The sequence below is a fragment of the Abramis brama genome (assembly GCF_963993115.1).
Source record: "Abramis brama genome assembly, chromosome: 21".
Taxonomy (NCBI): domain Eukaryota; kingdom Metazoa; phylum Chordata; class Actinopteri; order Cypriniformes; family Leuciscidae; genus Abramis; species Abramis brama.
Window position 1 is genome coordinate 28,810,906 of NC_139983.1, and position 26,521 is coordinate 28,837,426.

The window sequence follows — 26,521 nt, forward strand, 5'->3', positions numbered from 1 at the left end:
TTAAGGCTACGTTTACACGGAAACGATCTGAAGAGAAAACGCAAAAGTGATCACTTTTTATTCTGCGTTTAGACCAAGCGGCAACCTCCCCGTCTCTCTCTTGAAACCAACACGGAAGTGAGTTAAACTGCAATTCATTAACTGGCCGCTTGGCCTGGCTGCAGAAGTGAGTCAAATCTGTATCTCCCTCATGTTAAAATTACCAACTTTACAGCAGAAAAAAATATGTTTACAGCCTGGATCTCTATGTGGCTTTGGTCTATACAGCTAATTTTGCCCTTCATAACAACTGTGAGGGGGGTGAATTATTTTATAACTCGTCCGTTTAGTTGATTAATATTTAAATTTAAGGGTGTGGCCAGTGGCCACTTGAGTGACAGGTGGGTTGTCGCTGATGTCAATGCTAGCCGTTTGTCTGCTGTTACCAGCCGTCACTTCACCTCAGCAAATGTTAGCTGCTGAACTTGCCATCTCTGCAGTGTTTGTGCTTTTTTCGGGATTATTTCATACAATTTAATACTTGGGTACAAAGCCCACGTCTTTGGATTCCGTCGTTATCGTTCGAGAGAACAACCAGCGCTGTATTTCAGTTGTTTTCCTCCGTGAACCTGCACTAATGGATGTCTGACAATTTCGTTGCTTTTTGGGGTTTTCAAATTTAAAACGTCAATAAATGCTCGTTCGTTCTGCTCTCACGGAACAGATGGATTATAATATGCTTATGTACCGTCAGATGAAATCATGCAGGCGTCGGCGCTTTCTCCGTCCATGCAATAAATGCACATGAATGAGCGCGGATTTTCTAGCGCATTTACTTGAACTTCATAGGCAATATATCTATGGTTTAACCCATTTGAGAGACGGCCAAAATCAGAATTTAAAATGGACTGAATAAGCTCTCTACGAACTTGAGCAATGCCGCGCTGACGGACCATGAAAGAGTGACGGACATACTGTATGCACATAAATCACTGTCACACACAAACACTCTCGAAGTAATACACAGTCTCACTTGTTGTAGCCATGTCTTTTAAATATTATAATATTACGAAGGGCAAAAATAGGAACGTTTAATTGGCTTTACATCATCAGCTAACTCGATCACGTCGAGCTAGGAGATTTCAGATAGCCAGGCCAGGCTCCTCAGCTCCACTCACGCCCCGCCTGTTTGTCTATTTTCTGTTATCCGGGAGTGACGCAAGGCCAAGATGGCGACGGCCGGCTCCGCCCACTTTAGGCTTCAAAAATGCTCTTCAGAAACCTACGGGTGACGTCACGGACACTACGTCCATATTTTTTTTACAGTCTATGGTTTAGACGAGCGTTATCGGGGGGAAATCTGCGTGCATATGGTGACGCAAAAGTGTGTGAAATTCAATGTAGTATGCACTCCAGGCGGCTAGGTGGCAATGTGAAGCACTGATCGGTGCCTTCACTGTCTAGCAAACTTTTGCGTTTTTACCATTTAGACGGAAACGCGACGGTGGAGCGTTTTTAAGATTTCCACTCTGGTGGGTGGTTTCACTTTTTTACGTTTTTAAGCCCCGAAAACGCCGTCGCCGTCTAAACGAAAGGCACATCTGATAAAATATTTTTACGTTTTCACCCGCGAGCGTTCTCGTGTAAACAGGGCCAAAGTGTCCTGAATGATGTTTGATGGGGAGTGTTGCTCAACGAGTCTCTACAAAATCCCCCACAGGAACTAGGCCTAAGTGTTAGTTCACCTATATGAAAATTCTGTCATAATTTACTCACTCTCATGTCATTCCAAACCCACAAGATTTCCGTTCATCTTCGAAACACAGATTAAGATATTTTTAATGAAATTTTAGCGATTTCTGTCCCTCCATAGACAGCTACACAACTACCACGTTGACGCTTCAAAAAGTTTGTGAAGAGATTATAAAGCTAATCCATATGAGTGGTTTAGTCAAAATTCTCTGAAGAAACTCGCTCACTTTATATGTTGAACAGATTTAATTTAGTCTTTTATTCACATATAAACATTCATCAGCAAACATAAACAGAAGCTCAAACACAAGAATGAACCTCATTGGTTCTTGCACGTCAAGCAAACATAACTCTTTACCACAACTGATATGAGTTGATGAATGCTTATATGTGAATAAAATCCTACATTTAATCTGCCTCTTCAGAAAATTTTGGACTAAACTGCTCAATTCATAAGGATTAGTTTTACGACCACTTGTGTGGTAGTTGTGTAGCTGTCAAAGGAGGGACAGAAATCTCAGATTTCATCAAAAAGATCTTCATTTGTGTTGTATAGATGAGCGAAAGTCTTATGGGTTTGTAACAACATGAGAGGAAGTAATCAATGAGTTTTCATCTGTGAGTGAATTATACCTACCTGTCCACTGACAAGTGACAAGGAACTACAAATGAACATACAGTAACTTAACTAACGTTACACAAGAGTAAACACACAAGAGTTGGTTGTTAAGTCGCCAGCAGCACAGCAGCTCCAGACAAACAATGACACTCCAAACAGCCCTGTTACTATATAGCTAACATTACAAACAAAACCATGTCTTGGTTCTGTGAAACACAGCAAAACCATGAAATGTTACTCACCAATGGAGCAGAAACAACACGACCTCAGTCAGCGTCCGCTTTCAGGCCTTCCCGCTTTGGTCTCTCCAGCGCTGGAAAGCTTTTCTAATAGTGGCGGGGGTCCTAAAACCCTGATCCCTGATCAAAACCCTTCTTTTTTCAGTGATATACCTCTGAACTTTTCCCTTTTATAATGTCTCTCAGCCATTTCTCTTTCAACAGTCTTTCTTAAATCAAATCTCCCTCTTGCTCACTCTCTCTCCTCCCCCATTTTGAGTGGACACGCCCCCTACTTCTGATTGGCTACAAGTGTGTTGTGGCGCTTGGTCTGATCCACCTTCAACAACGTTACTGCACCATCATTTGTTTTCATTGTACCACTTTCTTATATAATAATATAATATACAGTAAAAATCACTGCTGTTATTTTTAATATAATATACTTATTATTACTTTTATGTTTTCCACTTTAATATATTTTAATTTTGTTCCTGTGATGGCAAAGCTGAATTTTCAGCACAATTAATCCAGTCTTTGGTGTCACTTGATCCTTCAGAAATCGTTTTAATCATTTAAAAGTGAATTGTATGCTATAGTTAATTTTCAGGTTTGTTGTATATATTGGGAAACTTTCTAGGCCATGTGGAAAACTTTTAAAGGTAGGGTAGGCAATTGCAGAGTGGCTAGCAATAGGAGAAGGCTACTTAATATCTCTGTTTAACTTGTTCGTTGTTCGTTAACAAAGATCTGAGTTTGTAAGACCACACTGCTCAACACTAACAGCTGCAAGCTGTTCGACCCATCCGAACCAGAATAGAAAAGGTTTGTTGAACACTGTTGTCATTTTCTCTTTGCACATGAAAATTTCATTTCACAATTTGGCAACAAAACATATTTATTACTGTTTCTGATCATAATGACACAACAAAAAGAACAAGAAAAGTACAGGTAGGCATGTTCATTTGCATGTTTTAAATAGCATAACCATACATGGTTTTGTATTTTTATTGCAACAACAATTTAAAAATGGATCAATAAAACAATTTGATTGGAACTTTCACTGAGGTGACCTAAAATTCAGCAATGCCTCTAATGAATACAAAACACAGATTTACTGAAGAAAAAAACTAAAGAACAGGACAGTTCACTACATTTTGGTATACGAACATTGTTTTCATTGTGGTCACTCACAGGGCAATTGGCTATTTTAGTTTTAACAGACAACTAACATTTCTGAAACATCAGACAATTTGTTTGGTTTACTTCTCTGTAAATACAGTTTGTAAAACCATCCTTACTCTTCACTGAGATTAAAATTGTATTTGATATTAAAAGTACATTCATATAAAGATGACAGCACTGATACTGAATCTGATATATGTGAACACATGAAGAACACTGGATGAAGACATAACAGCCATTAGTCCTGACAGCCTCAAATATCTAAATTCATTTGAAATCTAAACAATAAATATATAATATTCCAATGATTGCATATTGTTTGACATCAGGAGTTACAGTACCCAGCAGAGTTATGTGTGCTTGCACATAAACAGTATTTATGATTGTTTTACTGTCAACGTCACATACATTCATATCTGATTGCTTACTGATTTAGAGGGACAGATCTAAAACATTATGGCTTGTGCTTTTTATGTTTTAAAGAGGTCATATGATGCTTTTAAATGTTTTCCTTTAGTGTGTAATATATCTGTTTGTGCATGTATACGATCTGCAAAGTTACAAAGCGAAAAGTTAGAAGATGAGGCTTCGGTGAATTGAAGCGTTATCGTCATGTCGCAGAGATGCCGTGTGTTTTGCTTTCAGAGGTTAATCAGTACAACCCAAAAGTTTGCTTGTGCATAGTGCATTTTACAGAGGACAGCTTCCTAAACTTGGGAGAGTACAGCACCGCTACACAACGTTTTGAAGAAATGAGCGCGTTTCAGACAAACCGTGAATAAAGGAGCTGCAATAATGTGAAAAATAATGTGTTTTTTGAATATTAAAGCATGTTAACCTATTCTATTACACCCAATAGTTAAAATCATAAACTTTTAAAATAGCATCACACGACCCCTTTAAGAGTATAATTGTCTAAGTGAGGAAAATCAACTGTTCGTCTGCTAAAAATAAAAAAAACTGGATGGATGATAAGGGCAGAAAGTGACAGGTAGCAGGACAGCCTCCTCAAGATCTTGGACAAGCAGTAAACTCAAACTCGCCGTTCTAGAGAACAGACAGAAAGAGAATAATGTAAGCATTACATGAGATCTGCACTTCAACTGCAACAAGTTATGCAATGTTCAATGTGCAAAATGTACATTGCAGTCACAATGTTTATTATTATTATATGGAATGATCTGGATGCACATTTTAATGAGTTTAACCTTTTTTTTTTAAGAAACATTCATGCCGTTTTCAACATTATCTTCTGTTTTGTCTAGACCAATTTATCTATCTTTGAAATTTCAATATATCATAATGGCAGCTAATTCATAATCATTCACAATTTATGAACATATAAAATGGTCAAACCAAAAATTGTCCAATCACAGAAAAGCACAGCATTAAGTATGCACCTGAACAGATAAACATTAACTGTGCTGAATAATATACAGCTCAACACAATTTACCTCCTCCTCATCCCCCTCAAATACTGGCTGCAAGAGAAAGACGAGGGATTTTTTGTTAACTTAAAGCTATAGATTTTTTGGTAACTTCAATTACACACCAAACATGCCACAAAGACTGAACATTTCACAATGGTGGATGTTTTACAAACAAGACAGGACCATTCACTCATTGTGTATCTGAAGGAAACGTCAAGATGCCCATCAAGCTATTAATTACTGTAAGCCTGAACCTGATCCGCATCACTCTGAAGCATGCACTTATATATATATATATATATATATATATACATACACACACACACACACACACACACACTGTGTGTGTACAATACATACATATAGATTTTGGTAACACTTTATTTTAAGGTGATGTATTTACACATTACAACATGTACTTACTATAAATTATGCATAATTACTAACCCTAAACCAAACCCTTACCCTAACCGTAACTCTATAGTAGTACATGTAGTTAATTAATATTACTCAGTACTTATTTAAGTTACAGTGTAACTATGTCACCTTAAAATAAAGTGTAACCTAGATTTTTTTTATCACATGAAATGATGAAAAATGTGTTTTCATTTTACTCTTGAGTAAAATGACTTAAACTGTTTTTACCTCATTACCCTCATCTGTCTGATGCTGGAAAGTGAAGAGCATCAGTAAAAAGATGTTTTATGTAAAGAATACTTGCTAATATTTAACTTCATCTCTTCAGTCTGTGAAAAGGTATGTATATACTACATATTTAAGGTAACAAAATTATTTTGGGGAGTTGGCATGCATAACCTGCTTTAGTAATGTACATGCTATATAACTAAATTAAAATGTCAAAAATCACATTCCCTAATACGCATGCAGCTTTTAATGGAATACATGCACTTCTAGAAATGTATATCATACCACAGAATCATTCAAAATAAAACAAGGCAAAAACTTCAAATTTAGGTTTCATATGGTTTTGAAAAATTTGAAAACGTTTCAATTTAATGACTCTAAAACATGGCATGTGGTGAAACCATTAAGTAAAAGGTAATAACATATTCTTATCGCTGTAAGTGTATACAGTACATCTATATCATTATTTCAAGTTTTTAAATGGTTTTCTTTAACAAAGGTTAAGTATTTTTATGTAATGTAAAGATTGTAAAATATTTTATGTAATATATGTTAAAAAAAATATTATTCATGAATTTAAAAGTATCATGAAGTCTTTGAGGAGTTGCAAGTTGTCCTAAGACAAAAATGGGTATTGTTCAAAATGCATGTATAACTTTGATGAAAGGTTTTGATCCACTTCAAATGGTGACTACTGTATATATTAGTTTTTGTTCCCTACCTGAGTTTGGTACTGAGCCAACAGGTACTGTTGTAAAAACTTAATAGCCTCCTCACATCCAGTGGCTCTTGCCTACATGTGAGAGAAGCCCATTAATAAAAGTTTACAGCAGGGGTGTCCAATCCTGCTCCTGGAGGGCCACTGTCCTGCAAAGTTTAGCTCAAACCCCAATTAAACACACCTGAACCAGCTAATCAAAGGGCTGTGTTCAAAATCGCCCACTATAACCTTACATAGGGCAGTATTTGAGGGGACAGCCATTTGTAGTGGTGTCCGAACCCATAGTGGACATTACTGAGTGCACTAATTCAATACCATAATGCACCAGAATAACGAGAGTACAACTGATGCACACTCAACGGCCAGAGAATACCGCACTGTGAGGGTCATGCCAAATTAATTCCCGCGTCTCCCTTCCGGTGCACTCAGTGTCCGAATTTGCTCACTCGTTTTCATTAACTCCTTCTAGTAGACTATATTTGTGGAATAATGTAGGGAATAGTGAGGCAAGTTGGAGCTAAACTCTAGACAGTGGCTCTCTAGGACTGACTTAGGACACCCCTGATTTACAGGAAGCATCTTTAAAATATATTACCATATTTGTCATTGCTTTGACAATGCAGAAGTCATTTTTTAGCCAATGCAACAAATAATGTCTTATATCTCCATTCATACAGTTATAAGAATAAAATGTCACTGAAGGCATCAAATGTTTGGTTATAATTGTGTATTCTCCATCATTAACTCACCACTTCAATGGGTGTCTGTCCATCATAACTGGTCATGGACAGATCAACCCCGGCTAACTGCCAAGTCTCCAATCCTTCCAAGTCGCCACTCGCCGCAAGACTGGAAAACACACATTAGAATAGCTAAATGGGCAATCATCAACCTTATCACAGGAAGTTCATAAACTGAAGACAAACAGTTCTGGTATGTGCTCAATATACTGATCTGTACTGTACATTAATTCTAAATAAATAAATAAAAACAGATGCTCATATTTGTGACCGCACATTCATTGAACTATAATGTGCTATTTAAAAATCCACCCTAAGCTTAACTATACTACTTAACGGATAAATTGTAATGAAATAAATCCGTACAAAAAAAAAAAAAAAAGCAAAAAAAAAACACTACTGCTACTACTAATAAAAGTAAAACTGACACTTGTCTCATTTATCAAACTGCTGTGTCCACAAGTTTATAAAAGCAATAAGAGAAGGATGGATGGAGAGGAAATATGAGACCTGCACAACTCCGTTCCAGCATCAACCATTTCATCCCGAGAAAGATGAGCTCCAGTCTTCCTCAGCAGCTTCACAACATCCTTATGCCTACAGACATTTAAAAAAATGACATTTAGGGCCCTATTTTGCACCCACGCAAAGCGCGCTTTTCCCTCCACAGAAGCACGTCGCTAAACTAGGGAATGAACTTGCGCTCCCTGGGCGGTTCAGCGCAAAAAAGGAGGCGTGTTCCGGCGCAAACAATCCCTGGTGCTATTTTACTGTTCCATAAAACAATTGCGCCACTGGCCAGAAAAAACCTAGTCTAAAGTCAGTGGCGCGTTGCGCGTTGTTCATTATGCTATTATAAGGGCGCATGCTTGACCATAATGTATAGCGTGCACAACGCGCATACACTTTGATTCTCTAATCTACACAGAAGCAGCAGTTTTCATTTTTGCAAATCATATTATTACAAACGATAGATATATAGATAGATGGATGGATAGATAGATAGATTTATAGATAGACAATTTATTATAAAAGCATACATCTAGCTTACACATTTACCCACATTATTATATACCTGTTTAACCGAAGCTAATTTGGGTGTGTTTCTCCATCCCCAATGTCACTTCTCTCTCTTTTACGGCCGTGACGAGAGCGTTGCTCTCCTCGGCTGTGAACCGCTCCTGGCATGCGCCTGGCAAATCCGCCGTTATAATAGCAATACGCCAAGGAAAAAGCGTGTCTGCTCTTAAAGGGAATGTGAGATGACGCTCTGATTGGTTTATTTCACGTTACGCCCAAACCACACCTATGAATAATGAAGCTACTTCAGACCAACCCATTTTAGATTTGCGCCGGGCGCAAGAGTCATTTATCCCGCCGGTATAATAGCAACAGCGCCGAGACCCGCCCACAAAGTTACTTGCGCTTTGCGCTTTGACACTTGCGTTTCAGATCGTTAAAATAGGGCCCTTACAGTCACGTGTGTTTAACTGACTTCACCTTACAAGTCACCTTTTGTGTTTTACGGAAGAAAGAAGGTCATTGTCCCAAATCAGAGGCTGAATATTTCAAAGGCAGCATTCGATGGTTCATTTTAATGTGGCCTACAAATGAGTCCATCTTTCCCTGGGCCACAAAGGATAGAATGAGTGGATCCTTCGCAGCCTAGCCTATCCCAAGATTCATTGTGTGAAGTGACGTTCATTGCTTCACCGCTGACGTGGCCTTTGAAATTTGCACCCTTCGAAGGATGCAGCCTCTGAATTTGGACACAGCTATTGTTTTGGAATGAGTGTAAGTAAATGCTATGCTAACTATGAATGATTATATGGCGAGTTGCATCAGAACTCATTTACAGGTCGGAACCACCAGTTTAAAACCAGTGGTCTAGTTCGCCTTAAAGACTGTATAAATTACAAATAGTTAAGTCAAAACTTTGAAATTATGGTAATTACTTTTTGTTGCCCCAAAAAAATATTTGGACACTTAAATCAGTCCTACGTACCTGAAGCGAACAGCATTGCGAAGTGGTGTATCACCAAAGCGATCTCTGGCATAGACTGTAGCCCCTTTACTCAGCAGATACTCCACCACTTTCAGATGCCCCTCACATGCAGCGATGTGGAGAGGAGTGCGCCCATCATAGTCTGCCATGCTCAAGTCAGAGCCCTATATAGAAACATATGAGTCATCACCTGCATCTTATTTTGCTACACTGCATTTAATACTGCCTTGTTTGCATGCATACATACATTTTTTATTAGAATAAAAAAATATTCAAATACAAAAAAGTTGCATGCATGCATTAGCGTAAACTGTACAACGTTTAAAATATGCTGCGTTTACTTGATTCCACTTTTTACAGTTAGTGTTTGCCCTTCTAAATGGGTGTCCAAACATGTATCAATATTTTACCATTTCCCTTATGGCCTCTAAAGCTTCAATGTCTCCGATCTTAGCAGCAACGCACACCAGAGTGGGAGTTAGTGCATCTCGTATGGCTTCGAGCTCCTGTGGACATAAGTAATATTAGAGTTGATCACAATTGTTCATCACAGCCTCTTCTGCTTCTTTACATGGTTGTATGTTTTGTAATTATCATAGTTTATACTAAAATACAGTGCACCAAACTGGCACAACTGTTTAGTGAAATCACTTCCAAGTAGGGATGTACACTATATAGGGGCATTCGCACCGGGTAGTTATAGGAACTCAGTTTTAGGAACTAGCCACCCGAGAACTAAATGTTCCCCTAGGGCCATTTTCCTGGTTACATTCACACCACCAGTAGGAACTCTGAAGTGATTTAAGCCGACAGCTGTCATTTAAGCACGCCATTCAATAACTGGAGGATGGAGGATGCAGTGAACATAGCTATGCTTTTGTTGTGTGTTGTGGGTTTTGTGATAACGGATATGGAATGTAGATGTATAAGGTATGCGATTGAAAGAGCAAAAAGGAGAGCTAAGAGACGAAAACTCCTACGACAACAAGCAGTGCTTCATATCAGAGGCTGAGAAAAGAACACAACACCGCAGACAAGGCAACAGGTAAATTACATTAACATTAGCTTTTTGTATGTTAGTCCAGACTAAGTATACGTAAACTGCATTTACACAGCTGTTTAAAAAAAAAGGTGAGTGCTGGTGTTTCGTATGGCATATGTTCTGCCAATCAACGTACTGTACACTTAAGTCACTGGGAGTTCCTTATGTTCTGGGTTAGAACTTACTCTGAAGTAGGAGCTAATTTAGTTCCCCCAAAAATCGTTCCCAGTTCCTGGGATACGAAGATGGCAAAAAGCCGGTACTTCCGCCAAAAGTTATAACTATGAAAACTTTCCAATGGTGCGAAAGCTCGTTATGTACACTATGTACGAAACACAGCAGTTTCGTTACAAAATGATTCAGTGTTTTTGAAAGTAGCATAGAGTGAATGACACAATGACCCATTTATAAAGACAGGTCGCTGCATCCAAAATCAAATACTTCCCTACTACACTGTAAAAAATGATCGTAATTTTAACGGTAAAAGACTGTAAAAATGCTACAGTGAAAAACTGTTAATTGGTTAACAGAAAGTTTCCGTACTATATACGGTAAATAACTGTGATAGATCTAACGGTACATTTAATGTAATTTTACTGTAACATACCGTTAAATTTACAGTTTTTGAAAGTGAAAAAACAACTCATTGTATAATTTACAGTGAAAAACCGTAAATTGACATTCCCACAATTCCCTGTGACACTTCACATTTGATGTATTTTTGTTGAAATAACTATGTTTGTTTCTTCATAGTTTTCTTCGTTTTTTCTAATCAGTTATGTACATTAGGGGTTTATGTTACATTTAATGTTGTTAAATTAATGTTTATTGCATTTTTAAAATTTCATGTGTTACCATGATGGTGTTTAATGATTGTGTGAATGACACTGTGCAGCTTCTATATATATTAGTATTAACTTTCTTGTGGAAGAACTGCTTGTGTTGAGCTTTGATTGATCATGTGACTCTCATCACTGCTGTGATTGGTGGTTATCAGTGTACAAAACAGATATTAATACTTCAATAGGACGGTAAATTAACTTTATATCATATTACTGAAATTTACTGTTATATTCACTGGATTATACTGTAAAATTGACATGTTGTTCAGAATAGCACGTACATTTTACAGTTTAAACCAGTAAATATAACAGAACTCCAGTGTGTTATATGCTGGTTTAAACTGTAAAATGTACATGTTATTCGGTAAAAGCAATTACTGTTTTGTTGTATATTTTACGGAATTGTTCTGGTAACCCCAGCTGCCAGTTTTTTTCCGTAAAAACTACGGGATTTTTTTTACAGTGTACATATAGTATGCGAAAAACAGTAAGCCAACAGAGTAGTATGTCCGAACACATAGTATTCAGAAAACAAGGCGACCCGAAACACTCAGCTAAATATCATCTAGTTACTGTTATAAGCAAAATTCCCAGAAAAATTGGGATTTGATTTTTTTCGTTATAGTTGTCAATAATCACACACCCCAGAGCAAAACAAAGTTAGAAAGAGAGAAAGTGCAGGTTACATTACCTCTTTACAGCTAATGCTGAGGGACTTGGCGATGACCTGAATAAAGCGACTGTCGCTGAGAGAAAGCTTTGCTCCGCCCAGGTCAGCTATCATCTCTCCACGCAGATTACGACTCAGCATCTTATGAACAAATAACACGCTTAACTAAAGTGATTTAAAGCAAGTAATAATATTATCTTATTATTATTATTTACAATAAAACTACTTTACTGCTTATTATTATTTGGAAAAACTCAAATTCAAATCAAATTCATGTGGTAAAACTAACAGAAAGAAAGAAAGAAAAGAAAAGAAAGGAGGTTGTAAAAGGTCACGTGGTTTGACATTAAATAATTCATGTAATAAAAAAATAAAAAAACTTATTAGCTTTGAAAAATACATTTTTAGTACTATTTACTAAATGGTTACACCACATGAAATTTCTTAAACTTTTCTTGAAAATGGTATTTAAGTCAAAAATAATATGAAACAAACATTAAAGGGGTATATGGTGAAGAACTTAGCATTTGTATTTTAAATTTGATTTTCACTAATACACTACTGTTCAAAAAATTGGGGTCGGTAAGATTTGTTCAATAAAAGAAGTCTCTTTGAATGAAAGAAGCTCACCAAATTGATTAAAAAAATACATTAAAACAGTAACATTGTCAAATATTATTATATTTAAAAAAGTAAATTGTAAAATAACTGTTTTCAATTGTGATATATTTTAAAATGTAATTTATTTCTGTGATGCTAAGCTGATTTTGGGCTCCAGTCTTCAGTGTGAAATGATCCTTCAGAAATCATTCTAATATGCTGATTTGGTGCTCAAGAAACATTCATTATTATTATTATCAATGTTGAAAACAGTTGTGCTCCTTAATATTATGTGGAAACAACGATACAAGATTTATCACTGACCCCAAACTTCAGAATGGTAGTGTATATGTTATTGACCCAAATGTGGTTTAAATGTATTTTTTAAGAGACATTTTTCCATACCTTCTTCTTCTCTTCTGTACTGAGGTTTTGTTTTGCCAGCACATAGGAGAGTTTTGAAAGAGCAGCTTCTGGGGTCATATCACACCCAGCGACCAAACCGGCATCACTCAGAGCCTGAGAGGGAATATTAAATTACACACTCCTGGAATACACACACATAAGGCCTTTCATAAGCAAACTCCCATACCTGGCCAGTGGCGTATGAGGTAGTGACTGATCCCCGGAGACACTGGGTGCAGTTGATCATGACGACTCCTCTCTCGGTCGCTTTACGGATCTCATCCAGCAGGTCTGCACGGTTATCAGGGGCGTTCCCGCTGCCGTAGGTCTCCAACACAATCCCGTCCATAGGAGGCTGCAAGAAGGCCCGGACCTGATGAGAGAATGGATCTCATTTAAACATCTGAAACTTACAAAAGTTCAGCCACACGTGAAACTTCTGTCATTATTTACTAAAAAAGAGATTTGGCAAAAATATGAGTCAAATAAAGGCAGACATTACCACACGGCCTTACTGTATCAGCAGTGATTCCTGGGAAGAGTCGCAGGAGACCCACATTGCGGTTCAATTGTGTGTTGACAGTGAATTTGGCGGTTGTATTGGCTCGCCACACAGTGTCCCAGTTAACTAAAGAGTAAGAAATAAAGCATAAAACATCTGAATAAAAGAAATTACACTGCAGCATCACTAATAAGGTTTATATAAAATTTCAAGCAGTGTCCTGCAATGTTTCCTGTCCTATGTCCTGTTATGGTTTTTTAAAGTGAACAGCAAATGATTAAAAAAGCTTTTTTATTATTATTACTCAAACTAAAACCATCAACCAAAAACTTTTTTGTTACTAAAAATAAAAAATGCCAACGCAACATTTCTCATTTCAATTTAGTTTACCTTGATGTCTGAAAAACTAAAACTAATATTGAAATAAAACATTATTAAAAACTACAGACATTTAAAAAAAGCAAAAACTAATAAAAAAAGACAAAAACACACAACAAAAGAAGTAAAAAGTTAACTAAAATGTAAAAGAAAATCAAACTGATATATATATACTGATTATGAAATTTTGTGTGCATTTTCCATTTTTAAAAAGACCCATATGGGATTAAGGCTGTGTATAAATGTTGTCAGAACTGGAATCACTTTTAATGTCGACTTCAGCATTGGCTAATGGCGGCAGGTTTGGTGAGGTAAATGCGTTAAAGCTTCCAGCGTCCACTTTGGTGACACGATTTCCCCTGTACAGCTTATGATGAAAATACAGGCAAACCTGTGAAGAAAGACACAAACGGCTTTTTTCTGGTCCTTTACTCAATTTAAACTAATAATAATAATTATTCTAAAATTATTACAATAATGTTATTCTTATTACAATAACTTTATAACAAAGAATCTTTAATGTGCTTCATTGGCATGGCAGAAACACAATGTACTGCAAAACATAATTATCTCAAAGGACACTTAAAACCACATTTAATAAAGTATTTTTTCCTGTATTTTATTAAAAACTATCTTCCCTATTTAAAATAAAATTATTTAAAAGCTAAATAGTTTTAAATGTTTCATAATTTATAATGAAATTGTCAACTATTTTATAACTGCAGTCTTAACATCCTCCAAAACATGAGTCTTTAAAATGCATTTGTAATGGCTACAAACAAGTCACTCACAGAGATTACAAAACTCACCTCAGGGATGACAAACTGTCCTGCTATCAACAGCGCCCCCAAGAGGTTGTCCCGCCCGTCATTCCTCATCTCATAGATCGGCACCTGCAACATATAAGAAGCTAATAGTGAAGTTAACATGATGCTTTTTTGATGACCACTAGTTAAATGTTAATACTGGACGTAGCTTTAAAAAAGAGGTCCTTGAAAAAGGTCTGCAAAGTTACAAAGCACAAAGTTACTCCAAAGGGAGTTATTCTCTATTTCAGTGCACACTGATTCTGAACTCCCTGAAACGCCTCGATTGTAGTCTTAAGTTGTCTTCCGAGAACAGACCCGTCACAATATCCCTCATTTGAATAATTCCCTCCCAAGGCATACTCAAAATAAAGGGCCATGGCTGAGTTGCGTTGGTAGTGTGTTGAAACTCGTAGTTATGGTAAGGGGCGTGACATTTCCGAAACACACTCAAAGCAGATCAAAATCTTCGCTTCGCGACCTTATTGTGGCTTTATCTGTAGCTGTCGAGACACAAGCAAACACTTATATGTAGCCGTCATTCCCGTTCTGCTAAATGATATACACACTGCAGGAGGGATTTTGGCCCACTCCTCCACACAGATCTTTTCTAGATCAGTCAGGTTTCTGGGCTGTCGCTGAGAAACATGGAGTTTGAGCTCCCTAAAGATTCTCTATTGGGTTTAGGTCTGGAGACTGGCTGGGCCACGCCAGAACCTTGATATGCTTCTTACAGAGCCACTCCTTGGTTATCCTGGCTGTGTGCTTCGGGTCATTGTCATGTTGGAAGACCCAGCCTCGACCCATCTTCAATGCTCTAACTGAGGGAAGAAGTTTGTTCCCCAAAATCTCGCAATACATGGCCCCGGTCATCCTCTCCTTAATACAGTGCAATCGCCCTGTCCCATGTGCAGAAAAACACCCCCAAAGCATGATGCTACCACCCCCATGCTTCACAGTATGGATGGTGTTCTTGGGATGGTACTCATCATTCTTCTTCCTCCAAACACGTTTAGTGGAATTATGACCAAAAAGTTCTATTTTGGTCTCATCTGACCACATGACTTTCTCCCATGACTCCTCTGGATCATCCAAATGGTCATTGGCAAAAGGCCTTAAGACGGGCCTTGACATTAAGCAGGGGAACCTTCCGTGCCATGCATGATTTCAAACCATGACGTCTTAGTGTATTACCAACAGTAAACTTGGAAACGGTGGTCCCAGCTCTTTTCAGGTCATTGACCAGCTCCTCCCGTGTAGTTCTGGGCTGATTTCTCACCTTTCTTAGGATCATTGAGACCCCACGAGGTGAGATCTTGCATGGAGCCCCAGTCCGAGGGAGATTGACAGTCATGTTTAGCTTCTTCCATTTTCTAATGATTGCTCCAACAGTGGACCTTTTTTCACCAAGCTGCTTGGCAATTTCCCCGTAGCCCTTTCCAGCCTTGTGGAGGTGTACAATTTTGTCTCTAGTGTCTTTGGACAGCTCTTTGGTCTTGGCCATGTTAGTAGTTGGATTCTTACTGATTGTATGGGGTGGACAGGTGTCTTTATGCAGCTAACGACCTCAAACAGGTGCATCTAATTTAGGATAATAAATGGAGTGGAGGTGGACATTTTAAAGGCAGACTAACAGGTCTTTGAGGGTCAGAATTCTAGCTGATAGACAGGTGTTCAAATACTTATTTGCAGCTGTATCATACAAATAAATAGTTAAAAAATCATACATTGTGATTTCTGGATTTTTTTTTTTAGATTATGTCTCTCACAGTGGACATGCACCTACGATGACAATTTCAGACCCCTCCATGATTTCCAAGTGGGAGAACTTGCAAAATAGCAGGGTGTTCAAATACTTATTTTCCTCACTGTATATTTAACTATATTTACAATTTTATATGTATAATGCATTTTAAGATGAAGAGGTGCTCTTTAGTTTGCAAATACGATAACTAATAAGCTACCTCACACCGCTTTCTATATAACACATTTCCCATAATGAATTATGATACTGCTTGGTTCGTTGGTCTGTTGGGTCAGATTGTTTCTCACCTCAACCGAACCGGCCCAGAGTTAGTTTACACTCGGGCAGAGACCACCTCGTTCAGGCGATCTTGGAGCGATTGTTTTGGCGCGGATCCGAGCATGATTGCCATGTTTATATGTGCCTAAACACACCGAACTTAGGGAGAAACATACCAGGTTCCCAAAAAAAAACGTTCCAAATGAGACAGGTGTGAAAACGCTCTTAAAATGCTCAATTTGTGCAACACAAAGGTGAGTAAATGATCCATTTAAAACACGTTACCTGTGAGCCAGTGAGGATGACAGGCTTTCCCAGATTCTCACACATGAAGGATAAGGCAGAGGCGGTGTAAGCCATGGTATCTGTGCCGTGCAGGATGACAAAACCATCGTATTGCTCATAGTGTTTCTGTGAATACGAGAAAAAAACGTTCAAAATCTCCGTGCTGATTTTAAAATACCAACTAAAAAATTGTTGACCTGTTCACTGATCTACCTTCAAGAAATTCGAAGATTACCTACAATTACAAATTGTTGTAAAACAAAATGTAAATAAAAAAATACCAGAATCAAATAATTTATCAGATCAGTTCTGTTCACAAATCAGTATTTTCAGTCATGTCTATCTCAGTACTCGACAGTGACACCATTTCAGTCACATTCGAAACCCAGCAATTATTTTTTTTTTAAATGTAAGCAGAAAGACGGTTATAAAGGAAGCACCTCGATGTCTTTTCCAATAGTGACCCAGTCATCTGTGGTCATATTACAGGAGTCGAGGAGGGGAGAGTATTCTAAAACTGTATATACAATCCTCTTATTCTGTTTCGACAGTCTGGGGTGGAAAAAAAGAGAGAACATGATTAAAAAACAGCAAAAATTTTTTTTGTAAACGCACCCAAACATTTACAACAAGCTCTAAAAGTAAAGCAAAATGTATTATTTAAATCAGCAAAGACCATTAGGTAAACATGGGTTAGTTTAGCTAGATCAACTAAAAATGAAAAAAAGGATAGATTATTGACAGCAAGAGTCTGACTGATTTGCTGTAGCTAAAACGAAAACAATGGATGAGTCGATGGTGTGTCAATGGATGAGTGAGTCAATGGATGAGTAAATGTTGAGAGGCAGCAGACTTCAAACTTTGCTCATCGCTGTGGGGAGGTCTTCAACAAAAGGTTTACATGCTTCCAAGTTCAAAAGACACATTCATTTTCTCATAATATACATTGCAGAATAACCTCTTTTCTCAGTGTCTAATCAGCTGGTTCAATGATCCAGTCTTTCTACCCCTCCTTTCCGAGAGCCTACTCTGCTCTGATTGGTCAGATAGCCCAGTCTGTTATGATTGGTTGACCGCTTACAGCATGTGTCAGAAACAAAATGCATATTACCATATTTGCATTTCAGCTCTAGATCTTCCTCAGCACTTAATACACAGATATACAAACAGATGGTGTGGATTTTACTGCATCAGTTCGAGCACGAGTCCTCATCCTTTGGAAGTGCATGCACAGAAAACAGCGACAACACGAACTAAACTCTTCCAGGCCTCAGCTATAACTAGAGTGTTTGAAGACGGGTCAAAGTAAATGTTGTTCACGGGCAGCCAATGAAGATCATAGGCTGCCATTATACAAATGTGTTACAAACCTAGGTTTCTATCAGGAAGTGAAACTGGAAGTGCTCACGCCTCATTTTGGCAGTTCAGAATCAATTCTATCATTTAGGATTAGGAATTCTTTGATCTTTAATTTTGCAGAACTTTAACATTCACAAATAGCTATATTACACACTGCATGAAAGGTAATATTCGAAAAAGCATAATAGGGGAAGATTGGCAAATTGCTATATATTAACTATATTATAACTATATTATAATTGCTATATAAAAATAGACTGTGACTGTCATTTAGTCACATTATCAGGCCTTAAACGATGCCACAGTAAATTTACAAAAATTACAAATAGCTAAGCAAACATATGCAATTACATATAGATTGCAATTACTGTACATTGCAATCTATATGTAATCTATCTATATGCAATTACATATATATTACATACACATCCCATATAGGCAAACATTATGCTACCAGACCCATGAAACTGAGGATCAGCTGAATGAGTGGACTCCATATATAAATATATATATGAGGGCAAGTAAATAATGACAGATTTTTCATTTTTGGGAGAACTATTCCATTAAAACTGTAATTAAAGTAGAAACCAACAATTCAAACCTGTAATTTGTATACAAATAGATGAATGTAGTTAGTGTCTGGATCTATAAATAGTATAACACCTCCAAATTTCTAACTTGATGGCACATCCGTGTGCATCTGTGTGGGAACTTACCGCAGCACCAGCGTGTTCTCCGGAGGCTTGTAGTAGTCATACAGTCTGGTATGCTGTGCGTACTGCTCATCGTGCAGAACAGGGAGTTTGCGTAGAGTTTCAACAAGAGTATTAGGTTCTGGAGACAGAACTGCAAATATAGAAGAAAAGCCTGTAAAAAGTTATGAATAAATGCAACAAATTCATATGTTTTTCATGGATTTTCATGTTTGCATCCCTCGGGTTCTTTTGACCAGAATTCAGCATCAGCAATGAAGCCAAAATAACCATCTTGAATATTTTAAACTGCGTATACAATGCTAATATTGTATCATTTTACACATTTTGAACCACATTCCCTTTTACAGATTAGAATTTAAAAAAAAGATTGTATCTAGTATAACTAATTTTATATTATTTATGCTAGAAGTTCAATGAAAAAAACGGTTTACATATGAAATAATTATGTGTAGACCTGTCATGATTGTTGATTAATCATATGATAGTGGTTATTCAGTCTAATCGGTCTAATAATTAATAAACACAATAATTGTGCAGTTTAAGAATGAGAGGCGTTAAAGAATATAAAAAACTGTTCACAAAGCACATAAAGATAATATTTTATCATATTATAATATTTAGGCCTATTTAATTCAATTTTTTATTAGCATATATTATATACGATTCAAAGTAAAAATAAAAATAAAATAAAAAGTATTGGGCTTACACTGTAAGTGACATGTCAAAACAGAAATAAATCATTGATCAAAATTATTTGTATGACAATTAATCGTCGACACAAACTTAATGATCGTGAAAGGCCTAACTACGTGGTACAAGTTAAATGTACGCGAAACACTAAAAACCTAATCAAAAATCTCTTTTTTGATGGCCGGAGAGGAATTTTTTTTAAATTGCATCATGCAGACCCGTAATGGCAGGAGTCTACAGAAAAAAATCAGCGGACAGTTTCCCATATGACTAGTGTTGTTCATGTGTTCAACAAGCCAAACCAGCTGTTGTATGGAACTGTAGAGTCTTTGGAACAAAATGTGTCCAGGTTTCCATTGGGGAAGAAAATAACCCACAGGACTTTCAAACAGAACCTCTGTCCACATGATGGTTGATTTTCACAGAGCCTGTTTATGGCAGAATGAAAGATAAAAACCAATTTAGGGTGGAAAAAGTCAATGTTTATTGTAATTCTGTTATGTACTCTCTGTCCTTGAACTCTGATAAATAGAGCTGAATGTTTTTGTTGACCTTGCAAATCCTTTAAAAGATGCTATCCTTTTTTATCAGTGTTCGTTCTAGATAAGATGGCCAGTGTCAGAAAAGACAAACATCTGTTTACAGAAGGCAAATATTTAACCATATTCATAGAATTTGCTAATTACGTCATAAAACAAGATCAGCATCCTCTTCAAGCACTCTTAAAGCACTCTTCCCATTCCCATTTATTACTTTACATAATCAAGTCACCAAGTGTGCATTATTCAGACTTTTAGCTGTGTAATCCATTCCTGCTTTTAATATACATCCATTGATATGCATCCTGTTTTTAATACAGATCCATTTATACTGATCCTGCTTTTAATATACATCCATTGATATGGATCCTGCTTTTAATATACATCCACTGAAGATGCAGCAATTGGTTTATTAAAAAAAAAAAAAAAAAAAAAAAAATCCATTTTAAACTTAAAACTAAAATATTCCCATTGGCTGGACAAGTCATGCTTGAAATTCATGAAATCATAATAAATGATAATAATAAAAATCAGACTGACGATGGCAAATTAAAGATGAAATGACCAAGTCATCCACCAAATAAATGCATAACAGGTTAATGACAATTCATGTTTTAGCACTCAATGTGAAGTTGTTCGCATGTCTAATTGTACTGTTATTTTAGTTTTGACTTGAAGCAAATAATCTAACAGACTGTCCCAAAGAGACCTTATGTAAACATAAAAAAACCTTTGTGCATAATCAAGTGGCATTTATTGTAAGATATACATTTTTTCACAAAATTATTCTGAATTATTATAATTCAGTAATTATATATATAATTAGTAACTGAATTATTCAGTTATAATACATTTTATTTAAAAGAAATAGCCTACATCATAGCTACAGGTTAGTTAAGTCATGGCATTCATGCTCAGAAAATTGGAATTATATCTAGAACGGCAGAGCATCATTTATTTACAGATGCCACTTGGTTTGATATTAATATTATTGAAATCAATGACAGCATTAATACATTAAAGACCCATGCATTAATATTTACATAAACATTTAAACTGCCCCCTCTTAATCACAGTTTATGTATATAACATCTGTAAATAATCCCATAACGTGTCATAATAAAATAATCATGTCACTAGTGCGGAATATATGCAGGTGTGTGAGCGCTGATGATAGTGTTTACCGTTATTATGATACGTCATGCCAATGGTTCCGCCGGTGTTTATGACCAGGACCCTCGCCTCGACATTCGGGCTGTGATCAGGAGACTCCGAGCTGCTGGAGAACCTCCTGCTCTGACCCGTGGCGCTCCGGCTGAGAGATTTCTGCGACTGAAACACATCAGACTGACTTAACCTGCTGCGAGAAAGAGCTCGACCTAACGAGGTCATGCTTGTTGAAGACTGTACAGAGGTAGTGTGTTTGCATTCCGCCATATCGGACACACTAGCGTCTATCCACAAAACCGAACGATGCGGTTTCTTAAAGAGACAGCATCGATTTTGAACACTGATACACATGCTGATACACAAATGACCGTACAAAATTACAAATGAACGTATCAGTATCAGAACAATTATTTGAAATAATAATAATAATAATAAAAATAATGATAACAATAAATAATGAGACGTGAGATGTTTTCTCAAACCTTAGACTTACCAAGCAATGAGAAGAACCCATGTCATTTTAGTTGAAGTTCATTCGTGAATTGCCATGTTTATTCATGTAGCCTTGACCACTGTAGTAAAAAATTCCCCTATGCACCAGGTGTTGGTTGACGCCTAAGTGTATCTACTCTGACTGCATAAGATGCCTAAGAATTGTAGTTACCTGACCGCCTCTCAACCTTTCTGAACACTATCACTTTGTGATTAAGATCTCTAGTGTTATATTAACCTGCTTTAATCACGGCCAGAGGACCTCAGACAAATTTCAGAGAGAATCCCAGCTTCATCAATACAACAGTTTATAAAGGATAGAAATACAGAACACAGCAAAATAACATGACATAGGCTACTACTCGTGATAATTGTGTATTTTTTCTCATATTTGATTGGTGCAATTTGTGCAAAACAGCATGCACCCACACCCTCTGTTAATGGCAAAGTCATTCATTGTTAATTGTTAGTTCGTCGTTGATTACTCATTATATCATGGGACTATTCAATTCTGAATAACTAGCCAGGGTATCTTCAGACTTTATGAAATGGCAACCTTGCTAAAAAATACTGCTGATACATTATTATTTTCAAATGTTAAAAGTTAGGCCTGTAAAGAGAAATCAAAGATTAAATATTCTGGCCTGTAAATAAAAAGAAATGTTAGTTCATGATTAGTTAAAATTTCCATCACACCACATACACACTGTAAAGATAGCATTTACTCTCTTATTTGTTGCAGACATCATGCAAATGTGTGTTTTTGAACCAATGAGAGAGCAATGCAAACACATATTTTTGGCTCCTTGAAAGTTGTAAGAATGTAGACAGTCCCAGAACAGAACTTTGTGGGTCATTTTTCATTAGCCATTAACCTGTTGCTCTTTCTTAAGGACCAAGAACAATAACTAAAGATAACCTGTAATAGTGTCCAGACCAACGGACGGACGACTTTCTATATCATTGTTATCATTAGATGTGGTGTTGAGTGTGAAGTCAGCTATTCTTTTAAATTAAGAACGACTTTTTAAAACTATATCTTTATCGTTATCATTATAGTTATCATCCTTGGTGTGAACGGGCCTTTATTCAGTTATTATTATTATTTCTGTTGTGATGTTAGTTCCACTTCATTACTTCCAGTCATTAGTTCCAAGAGTGCTGAATTTCAGACAAACAGCACTAGGACTTTTTACTGTTTGTACTGTATCACTCTAATTTTTCATGTTTGTTCTAGAGATGTCACATTAATAGATGTGACTCTTTCTGTAGGTTACTTTGTTGAGCCAGTAGATGGTGACAAGTGACTGTCTTCAGTCTTCATGAGTTATGGGTCTAGGTGGATGCCTTTTTTGTTTGTTTGTTATAAGTCAATGGTCACCAGAATGGTTTGTCTACCAACATATTTCAAAATATCTCCTGTTGTGTTCACCGTTTCCATTCATAACGACATGAGGGTGGGTGAATAATGACAGAACTGTAATTTTGACTTGTTATCCCTTTAACAAGCCAACCCATTCATAATTCATAACAACTATTTTATGGTTTATTGCTTAAGATCTTTTTCAGTTCACTTTTAGAGTAGATTTGTCTGTTAGTGTTGTTATTGTATTGTAATAACTAATAGGCTACCGTCGCTATTGCTAAGTAGCCTAACACGTTTTCTCAGATTGTGTGATACTGAATATTGTAGCCTATGTGTATTTTGAAATGTGTTTTTTAGAGTAAAGATTTTTTTTTTTTTTACATAATTAAAATTCAGTACAAAAAAAGAGAGATAATACAGAACAAGAACATGTGAGGGTTTGACGTTTGCAAAGACCTTTATTATGAAATACGGGCTGTAACGGCCATTTCCGCTGGTTTGCGTTGACGTAGTCAGTTTCACACAGAACTCGGCTGATTTTAGGAGTGAACACCGGGGTTGAGACTGCTAGAGAATGGTGGCCCTCCGCAGGTAACTAAAACGCATTTAGTCGCTCTAAAATGAATGAAAATAACTTGTTAATTGTTATATTTTACATATCCTGTCGAAAATATGTGTAAAAAGTATGTGGTAGCGATTTTGTGTGGGTTGTTCGGACGGCTAAGCTAGCAGGCTAAGTTGCTCTTTTCTGGCACTCCCTCTGAGCCTCTCTTGTCTCTCAGGGACACGTGAGACAGTCGAATTCAGGACGGTTGAAATCGATGCGGCTCCGCTTCAGAAGGTCCAGATGACAGACCCACCGGCCGGCCAAATGAACGCTTTTCCGCCGAGGCTCTGAACGTCTTCAGCTGCTATCCGGTTACATTTTTGGGGGACGGACGTGAGAGAGCCGTCGAGACGGACATTCACACGCCAAGAGGAAGTCTTGAAAGACCGCAGGCTCTTAAAGAGGCCTCAGCACTTAACAGCCACAGGAAAAGCATCGAAAAATCGCTGCTTTTGTCACATCTCTGTGGATTAATAGTGAGTGTGGCATTTTTCAAACGGGCACCTCCCTACAACTGAAGCAAAAGCGCTGCAAATCGAGCTTTGACCTTTTCGTCTAGTACTGAAAGTTTACTCAGTACTGAAAGTACTGTCATTTAATCAGCTGAACAGTGGCCCGTATCGGCTAGAAATACATTTTATTAACAGTGACTTTATGCCCAGCTGCGTGATAACTTTATACACGTGTTCTGTTTCCCTTCTAAAATTTGACATTCCCAAGAAGAAATCTTAAAGAAAAGCCCATTTATTTTGCTTTTGAACTACCCACGTAAAACTTTTTTTTTCTTTTGGAGGGAAGTAACCATTTATGAACAGTTTGCAAAATGGGGAAGATGCTGTCAAAGATATTTGGCAACAAGGAGATGAGAATATTGATGCTCGGTCTGGATGCCGCAGGGAAAACCACCATCCTTTATAAGTTGAAACTCGGCCAGTCCGTGACCACCATCCCAACTGTCGGTTTCAACGTGGAGACGGTCACCTACAAAAACGTCAAGTTCAACGTGTGGGATGTGGGCGGACAGGATAAGATCCGTCCCCTCTGGCGACATTACTACACGGGCACGCAGGGGTTAATTTTTGTGGTGGATTGTGCTGATAGAGATCGCATTGACGAGGCCAGGCAGGAACTCCACCGCATCATCAACGACCGCGAGATGCGGGACGCCATCATTTTGATTTTCGCCAACAAGCAAGACCTGCCGGACGCCATGAAGCCGCACGAGATCCAGGAGAAGCTGGGACTGACGCGCATCCGAGATAGGAATTGGTACGTGCAGCCCTCATGTGCGACCACCGGAGATGGACTGTACGAAGGCTTAACTTGGTTAACATCTAACTACAAGTCTTAATGATACTGGCACTGACTGTTTAGGACAAATGAACTCAATATGGGGAAAATCAGATGACATCACCCAATATTTGTGCTGTTTTGATTTAGAGTTAACATTTATTTTTGGTTAGTTTTCAAATGACCCCTTTTTTTGAAATAACGTAATGGGTTTGGCTTGCTTTTAGTTTCCTGTCTACTGTGACACAGCCGTGTCACACACAGCCGTGTCACACACCTTGGACTATTGCTTAACATGATAAAGCATTCCTGAATGAAGATTATCTATTTTTTTGTTGATTGTAGGTTTTCTATATTTGTTGTCTCTTCTACAGCTTCTTTCTTTGAGATTTCAGAGTCAAAAAATGAAGTTTTTCTCCAGCGAACAGTCCAATAGTGTGTTAAAGACATTTTATACCGAGTATCCAAACTGTCCAGGCATCCACTGTAGCAAAGCACAGTTTTGCTGAGGAGGTTGTAGCATACTAATCGTAGGTAGCTAATGTGGTGTAACAGGTTTTAAACCGTGCCATAGTTATGATATCACTGACATCCAATGATAATCAACATGTAAATGAATCCATAGAACATTTTATGCAAGAGTCTAATTGTGGAAGGCGGGCTTACTACCACAGACATAACTTATATTCAAACAGCATAATCGAAACAGGTGATGTCTTGTGCTCTCGAAAGCTTGGAAATCCACTGAAAGTTTTTTGTCTGCATTGCAGTGTAGCCCGAAACAAGTTCAATGTTAAAGAGACTTCATTTTTTCAACATCAAGGGTTGCCTTTTGTAGCCCTAACACCATTTAGGCTAATTGCATTGACCAGATTGTCTTTGACTTACACTCATATGTCTCTAAAATGTGGGATTGTTACATTCTTGCATTTCAAGTGTAGTGCTTGCGGTAGAGTGGACTGAAGATTTCATTTTGGAGAGAAATGTTTCACTCTATTCATTTCCTCTCTTTGCTTTAATCATTTTGAGAAACATGTACAGAAACAGCTATGTAATTGTAACTTCAAATTAAACTTAGTCATTTTAATGCTTTTAGTTCCTTCTTGTTCTGACCAATTCATGCTGTCTTTGATGCCTATCAATGCATGGGAGTTTCCACCGAAGCCAAAGCAAAGTCAGATGGAAAGTGTGTTAAGCATTTTCTAGAAAATTCTTTTTTGTTTTGTTCTAGGTAGTGCACATGGAAAATCTTTTCTGTTTGCTTTCCCGGAGTTTGAGGCCCATATATATATTTGCACAAAATTTTCCAAACCTGTGAATCCAAGCACTTTGGAATCCACCGCAGATAAGATTGTAAAGAATGTGTGTTGGGTTTAATGTTTGACCTCATCATGTGCTTCTGCACACAGGAATCCAGACACCTTTCTAAAGGGAACATGAGAAAT

At 37.3% G+C, this 26,521-nt stretch overlaps 2 protein-coding genes across 7 annotated transcripts in view; one reads left to right on the top strand and one right to left on the bottom strand.

Moving 5' to 3' along the window:
* Positions 1–3,448: 3,448 nt before the first annotated feature.
* Positions 3,449–26,521, bottom strand: part of aspg (asparaginase homolog) — a 48,975-nt gene continuing 25,902 nt past the window's right edge. The window contains exons 3-20 of one of the 6 annotated variants that reach the window (XM_084096823.1): positions 21,336–21,483; positions 18,923–19,052; positions 17,288–17,399; positions 16,848–16,973; positions 14,543–14,626; positions 13,998–14,124; positions 13,369–13,481; positions 13,041–13,226; positions 12,854–12,967; positions 11,870–11,989; positions 9,705–9,800; positions 9,295–9,458; positions 7,800–7,886; positions 7,299–7,398; positions 6,550–6,621; positions 5,829–5,852; positions 5,208–5,234; positions 3,449–4,800 (exon numbers count right to left, since the gene is read on the bottom strand). In XM_084096823.1, the coding sequence (XP_083952949.1) occupies positions 4,762–4,800; positions 5,208–5,234; positions 5,829–5,852; positions 6,550–6,621; positions 7,299–7,398; positions 7,800–7,886; positions 9,295–9,458; positions 9,705–9,800; positions 11,870–11,989; positions 12,854–12,967; positions 13,041–13,226; positions 13,369–13,481; positions 13,998–14,124; positions 14,543–14,626; positions 16,848–16,973; positions 17,288–17,399; positions 18,923–19,052; positions 21,336–21,483 (1,869 nt within the window). In that variant the 3' untranslated portion in view covers positions 3,449–4,761. Of the gene's footprint in view, positions 4,801–5,207; positions 5,235–5,828; positions 5,853–6,549; positions 6,622–7,298; positions 7,399–7,799; positions 7,887–9,294; positions 9,459–9,704; positions 9,801–11,869; positions 11,990–12,853; positions 12,968–13,040; positions 13,227–13,368; positions 13,482–13,997; positions 14,125–14,542; positions 14,627–16,847; positions 16,974–17,287; positions 17,400–18,922; positions 19,053–21,335; positions 21,622–26,521 lie in introns of those variants that run through there. The other 5 variants (XM_084096820.1, XM_084096821.1, XM_084096825.1 and 2 more) reach the window with 5 other exon arrangements.
* Positions 23,661–26,163, top strand: arf6b (ADP-ribosylation factor 6b). Its single transcript, XM_084096830.1, has 2 exons — positions 23,661–23,770; positions 23,962–26,163. Exon 2 carries the CDS (start codon positions 24,610–24,612, stop codon positions 25,135–25,137), a length of 528 nt encoding a protein of 175 aa, XP_083952956.1. The 5' UTR covers positions 23,661–23,770; positions 23,962–24,609; the 3' UTR covers positions 25,138–26,163.

Bases quoted from the DNA above. Each gene is read 5' to 3' on its own strand.
- arf6b (XM_084096830.1), top strand. From the start codon at position 24,610: ATGGGGAAGATGCTGTCAAAGATATTTGGCAACAAGGAGATGAGAATA.